General features: G+C 30.5%; 2 protein-coding genes across 2 annotated transcripts in view; one reads left to right on the plus strand and one right to left on the minus strand.

Moving 5' to 3' along the window:
* HELRODRAFT_170805 (hypothetical protein) overlaps positions 1 to 3,690 on the plus strand; it is a gene marked incomplete at both ends in the record, with an annotated part of 4,546 nt that extends 856 nt beyond the window's left edge. The window contains 6 exons of the mRNA XM_009016635.1: positions 490 to 593; positions 2,512 to 2,600; positions 2,730 to 2,828; positions 3,194 to 3,301; positions 3,442 to 3,502; positions 3,613 to 3,690. Coding sequence (XP_009014883.1) covers positions 490 to 593; positions 2,512 to 2,600; positions 2,730 to 2,828; positions 3,194 to 3,301; positions 3,442 to 3,502; positions 3,613 to 3,690 — 539 coding nt within the window. The remainder of the gene's footprint in view (positions 1 to 489; positions 594 to 2,511; positions 2,601 to 2,729; positions 2,829 to 3,193; positions 3,302 to 3,441; positions 3,503 to 3,612) is intronic.
* A 572-nt stretch (positions 3,691 to 4,262) lies between these two features.
* On the minus strand, positions 4,263 to 6,785 carry HELRODRAFT_170806 (hypothetical protein; the record flags this gene model as incomplete). Its single annotated transcript, XM_009016636.1, has 4 exons — positions 4,263 to 4,303; positions 4,472 to 4,542; positions 5,433 to 5,801; positions 5,860 to 6,785. 4 exons carry the CDS (start codon positions 6,783 to 6,785, stop codon positions 4,263 to 4,265), a joined length of 1,407 nt encoding a protein of 468 aa, XP_009014884.1.
* Positions 6,786 to 6,986: the final 201 nt, after the last annotated feature.

Here is a 6,986-nt window from a genome sequence, read left to right on the forward strand (position 1 = left end):
GTATGTTGTTTGTCGTATGTGGGTTTTATATTCTGTTATTCTTGTTTTATATTTTCATGAGTGTACAATGCAAGTGAAGGTTTGAAATGCAAACTTACTGATCAATGCGAAAAAATTAAATGTTATTAATACTTCATTTTTTCAGTTGGTTCTTTTGTGTCTCGTGTGGTCTTTGTATAAAAACATCTGTTGCAATTGACATAACATGAATTTTAACAATATACAGTTTGCTGTTTCAAAAGCAAAACCTAGAAGGAGTTTTTGTGATTCCATCTTCACGAACATCGTTTGGTAATTTTTTTTCAAGTTACAAAATTTTAAACTCAATTAATTTTCAATTCATTTAATTAAAATTTGAATAAAATGCTCTAAGTTGCAAGTTCTTATAATTTATTTTTCAAAACATATCATCAACCTTTGAATAAATGAAAATTTAGTTGAACATTGAAGTTTTAAAACCGTACAATTAACTATGACTATTCACTTAAGTTTGGAATGGTGTGATAACCATCAAGCACGGTTTATATGGTGGAGGAATCTTCAGATTCAAACTCCTCATACCAGATGAATTTCCTGATACATCTGACACCATTGTAGGTTTTAAAAGTTATACCAATACTTTTATTCTTTTTTTTTTTTTTAATTCCATTTATTCACAAAAAAGTGAAAAAGTCAGCCTAGCAATAAATGCTTATCTAGGGTTGACTCTCATAAAACAAGAAATAACATAGTAAATAATCAAAAAAAATAAAAAAAAAACACAATAACATAAATGAGTAAATAAATGTCTTTTAAATTCTTCAATGTTCTTAAATTTTCATGAATAAACTTAGAAATAAAACATCGATACATTTAAACTTAAAAAATGAATAAAATTAAGAATAAAATATTAATACATTTAACTTAAACAATTCAAAAATGTTCTTAACTTCTTTTTAAATTCTGTTAGATTATTAATTGATCTTAAATATTGTGGCAGATTATTCCATTTATAAGGTGCATAATAACAAAAGTTCCTGGATGTTATTTTATTTAAATTTATTAATGGCTTAATTATATTAGTATTGTTAGTTCTGTCAATCCTGTGGTTAGCTATAAATTTAATCGTATTAATTAACATTATATCAGTTGTAGATGTTATACTGTTGATAATTTTAAATGTTAATAAAGATGATTTATAGGAATTTATTTCAAAAATTGATAAAATATTATTATTATTAAATATATTGTAATCGGAGTGATTATAATCGATTTTAAATAGAAAATTAATTATCTTTGTTTGTGTGCTAAATAATTTGTTAAGTGTTGAAATGTTTAGATTACCCCATATTAGGTTACCATAGTAAAAATGACTAAAAATTAATGATTGGTAAAGTAGTTTTTTAGTTTTATTATTTAAAAAATTTTTAATTGTTATCATTATGCCAAAAATTATATTAATTTTTGTTAGAATTAGTTCGATGTGATCATTAAAGTTAAGTTTATTGTCTATGCATACACCCAGAAGTTTAAAGCTATCAACTTTTGTTATGCTCTGTTCATTATTTTCCTTGGTGTTCAATTTTAAAGTTATGTTATGCATCGGTGTATTTCTTTTATTTGGAACAATCATGAATTTTGTTTTTTTTAAGTTGACAGAGAGTTTATTTAATTTAGACCACTTTTCAATTTTAGAGAGAAATGTTTCAGTTTTGTGAATTAAATCAGGTATGTTATTTGAATTTGCGCACATAGTGCAGTCATCTGCATAGATGATTAGATCTATATCTGAGTTAAGATGTATATTGACAATGTCATTTATGTATATATTGAAAAGAAGTGGTCCGAGGACACTACCTTGTGGAACTCCGCTTAAAATTGGTAGTTTGTTAGAGTTTTTATTTTTTATTGTAACATATTGTAGACAGTTTTCTAGATATGTTTTTATGAGATTTAGTGGTAAGCTCCTAATTCCATAGTGCTCTAATTTATATAATAAAATGTCATGTTGGATTGAATCAAATGCTTTTGAGAAGTCTATAAATAATAATAAGTTGTGTAGGCCTTTACTAACATTTTGAATGACGTTGTTATGGAGTTTTAATAGGGCCATTTCTGTGTTCTCTCTTTTGATTTTGTGTTTGACTATGAATGTTTTGTTTTAATTATAATTTTTAATTGGTTGAAACATCTGGCAGTGTTGATGGCTCACTTTGGCTATGTTGAATGTTGAGTGTACTGAATTTAATGACACAACTAACCGGAGACTTCACATAACACTTTGTTGTACTGTTTTGAGGCTTATTCCTTCATTCTACTTTAGCAGTAGTCTTGCATTGAATTTGTTGAATTACAATAGGAATTTGAATGATAGTACTATTAAACTCAAGCATGAAAAATTTGTACGTCTGCAAATCACATGTGATTTTGATATTTGCAAGAGCACCACATGCTTATTACTCTATCAATATTCTTAGAATTAATTTATTTCCTATATGCACGTTATGCTAATTTTGGGACGTAATTTTCCAGGCAGTGGTATTCACTCCTGCCATCTACCATCCCAGCGTACAACCAGCAACTGGACAGCTCGACTGCAAACAGATGTTTGAACCATGGAAGTACTTACTCGTATCTTTCATTTGTTTATAAATAGTTTTATATTCATTCATTAGTTTCACCAAAAACCTCTAACTGGTTTCATAAACGTTAAATATTTTTGAAATTAAATCTAACAAAAACATTTGAAGGAAAAACGTCCACCACATCTGGCATATAATGGCCTACGTTAAGAGCATCTTCTCAAGCATTGATTGCTCCAATTGTTTGAATGAAAAAGCAGCTGAGAAGTATGTTTCTCAAGGACATTTCTCAATAATTTATGGATTATAAGACCACTTAAAATTGTATTTATATTTTTTTATGTCATTGATGTTTCTATTTGCTGTTATATTTGTTTGTTTTGTTTTTTGGGAATTTTGGGTTGAGCCCAGTTGAATTTTTAGAAATTGAGATATATAAATTTGGTTGATTGGTTGGTTGGTTGATTGATTGATTGAGTGATTCATTGATATTTTGTCACATTTCTTTTTATTTACAAGTGAATATTTGTTGTATGAGTTTCATTTGATGCCATCATATAATTTTTTTCAGAAAACTTGGTTTTTAATTTTATTTAAATGAACAAAGTATTTTTTTATTATAATTTTTTTAGTTACACAAATTCAACGGAGCAGTTCAAATTTGAGGTCAAGAAATCAATTGAGCAATCAAATTTACATTTGTTAAATGACACAGACCCCGACGACTCTTACGCTTTTCGGTTTGTTACCTTAAAAATCGCTTCAATTTCTATTTTTTGATAATACATTCAAGACAATCATAACATTTTCAATCATTTTCTGCTTTCAGCAGTCGGATTTACATTCAGCTGTCGGATTTAATATGAAAACTTATTTTCAGGTTTGCTGGATCAGATGATGATGGCTTAAAAGCAATTGAAAAGCTTATGCTCACAATGGAGGTAGCTAACATTTCTTGTATATCATTTAAAAAACTAGTTAAGATATAAAAAACTAGTTAGAATATTATATTCAAGTTAGCTTTGCAAATTTTACTTTTTACCAATTGCAGATGTTTTCTGATTCAACTCTACGATATAAAAGTGATTTACGGACACTGGGTTTATCGTGGTTGTCAGAAAAAATATGAAAAAAAAACGATTCGTTGTATATCAACTTGTTTTGAGTTTCTTCTTGTTTTTAATTTTTTATTTTTTTTTAAGTTTTTAAATTATTAAACACGAAACGATTCCTTTGATTCAATTCTGACAGTTTGTACGTTTTTAATTTGTAGCATCAAGTAATAGTAATGTCAGTCATCTGATCTTATCTCACATTTGTCAAACAATCATAAATTATAATAGTCAAATTAAATCAATTTATTATATTATTGAGTATAATAAATAATGACGTTATTCGTCATATATAGTTTATCACTGTAATACAACTGGCCCGATGAACACAAAGCTCCACGATTTACTTTAAATGACAAATATGTTATGATGGAAGGTCAATGACGTTGGTTACATCGATAATCTGCCATGGCAACCTGTAAATACAGACCTCAAATTCATTTCTTCCGCAGCATTAACATTGAATAGCTAAACAATAGGCCTCAAAATTAAAAATTTGCTCGAATGCTATTTGCAACTGAAATGAATAGCTTACAAAAATTCCATTTTATGTTCTTGCTGCTACTCATGAAACACGTTTCGTCAGCGTTTACTTCGTTTCATATTGATCGCATATACCAACTGGCGTTCCTGTCAGATGAAAATTATGTTTTTCGGTAAAATGAAATGCAATTATAGATTTACCCTGATAGGAGTTTGTCAACCTAAAACTAGACTTCGTGAATCAAACGCGTGAAGAAAAGCGTCGTTGTTTAGTATTTAAAAGTTGTCGTCCTTTAGTATTTATTCGAAACGCACCTGTCACCCGGGCAACACGGGGTGACCTGACGCTCGCATGACTTCGTCGTGTTGAAGTTACGGCCACATATCTTTATTATTAATTGTCTTTATTTGTTTTATAAATATATGCTCTCTAATAGGATGTGTTTCAAACAATTTATTTAATTAGAGTAAATTTAAATTTCTATAGAATTTCAAGCATGCGAAATAAATTTGCTCCTATTTTTTTAATTTTTGTTAATTGTTTTAATAATGCGGTTATTATTTTATGTTATTTGACTTGGAAAGATCTTGTACGTTTGTTTTTTTGTGGCTTCTGGAATAGCAAAGCCGTCAGACGACCATTTCGATATTGGAGCAAATATTCTCCATTCCTTAACTTAACATACGTCATTTCTCCTGTTGATACAGTTTCTTAACGCATATAATATATGTTCGAAGAACAATTAATTCCGGTCCATTAATAATAGAATCAGCTAGCAAAGATCAAATGTTATTCCATAAATAAATTGTTTGCATACGTTTCCATGGTTCCATTTATGGTTCTTGGCTCTTTGCCCAATTGTACGAGGTGTTATTGCTTTCATGGATTAATATATCATAACATAAAATAAGGAAAGTGTAGTACTTTATGTTCATAATGGTAATGGTTTAGTTATGAGAAAGTTTTTCTCGGCGTTGCTGTTGCTATAAGTCATCTGGCCTTACATGCCTTAAATGACATAAATATGTAGCTAGTATTTTTTCTGAAATTAGATTTTTGTATGATCATTTATGCTTGCAGTATTTCAACATGCAAAGTTTTAACAAAACTTTTATGTTGCATGTTACAGACTTTTATGTTGCAACTGTATCCAACAAAACTATAGAATTAAATTCGATGAGATTTTGTTGAGACTTTGTTCACATACCTGCATTTAAATGAACAAAATGAAGAAAATTATTAGATATTTTTTATTAGACAGTTGGAAGAACGTACCTGAAATGGTGATCACTGAGAAGTTCGGTTGAAGCAGCTATGTTGAATTTTGTAGTTACCACGAAGGCGTCGGCAGTGAATTTGGTAAGCTTATGACATCGTTTTCCAGTATCTTGCCACTTACACGTACTAATAACATTGCAAATGAACTCCAACTTTTTGAAACTTTCGCAATTAAACTTCCAGGGTTCTCGTTTGTCGTCTTTGAGTTTAATGTAACTGTATCTATCTTTGACGTTCATCATTTTGAACCAACTTGTTATTAACTTGACAAATTCTATTGTACCTCGTTGAAATTCTAAATTGTCTTTAACTGCTTCAAAGGCTGCTACAGTCTTATCATCAAACACCTTGCATACAAGTGGAACACTGTCTTTGCAGAACCTTAGGAAATACAGCGGTGTGTGTCAATTTTGTCATTCTTAACGGCGTCTTGCTGTCGATGTTATACAGATGGATAATATCTCTCCAGCAGGCTTTGTACTCTTTTCTACCCAATTGGAAAATAAGCTTCTGTTGCGACTTTGTTATCCAGTTGTTTCTGATATTTTTAAAAATTTGGATATAGTCATAAACCAGATACATATGCAATGTGTCGTCTGGCACTTGAACAATACCTGGGCCACCTAGGTTCTTGTACATCCGCTGATTTAATGGGCAGTTGTCACAGATTATTGATATAGGTCGACCCCCGCAGTGTGTGATTGTTGTAATAACTTCTAACAGGTACTCCTTCAATGAGTTTGCATCAAGTTTTGCAACCGAAATAATACGAATAGTAAATCGTGGTCCGCCATAATGACAAACCAGTTCAAACGCTAGTGCTGAAGTAGCTAACTTTTCTGGCTGATTGTCAGCATACCCAACAACAAGGCCAGCTGTGAAACGGAGGACACTCTTGAGTTTAACTTCGCCAAACAATATATTAACAAGACGCTGTTCAGGTTTAAGTTCTTTAAAAGCAGTTTGCAAGTTACTGCCGTTTACACTACGACTCATTAAGTCCCTGATCATTTGCTGTTTTGGCAATAACACAGTTCGTGACCCTCTCAGCATTCTGTATGCAGCAGGCGATACACACAGGAGTTCAACAGCAAATATAAGATTGTATTTAGTATATTTAAGGTTATTTAAAGGAATTAAGAGCATTTCCAACTGTGCCATCAAAAACTGGAAATGTGATGACGTACGCAAGTCCTCCATGCTGTTTAGTTCTTCAAGGGCTTTCGTAAGATGATCCAAATTATCGGCATTATGCTTATTTAACACGGTAAACATACCAGACAACTGAGACCATGTATTTAAGCGACTGTTCTTGTTTAATGTAGTGGTGCTTAGAAATTTCATATCCATCTTTTTCAACTCGAACAAGATACAGGAAACCAAATGGTAATTCTATTTTTCTGAACCACAAGAACTGATTAACTTTATTGGCTGTGTTATTTAACAGGCTCATATACACCTCATCTTTATTATTCTTAATAATATAGTGAAGGTAACGTTTTGGAAGCTGTTGAAGAAAATTATCAAAATTTAGAATGTTGTTTTCTTGCA

The sequence above is a fragment of the Helobdella robusta genome (assembly GCF_000326865.2).
Source record: "Helobdella robusta unplaced genomic scaffold HELROscaffold_19, whole genome shotgun sequence".
NCBI lineage: Eukaryota > Metazoa > Annelida > Clitellata > Rhynchobdellida > Glossiphoniidae > Helobdella > Helobdella robusta.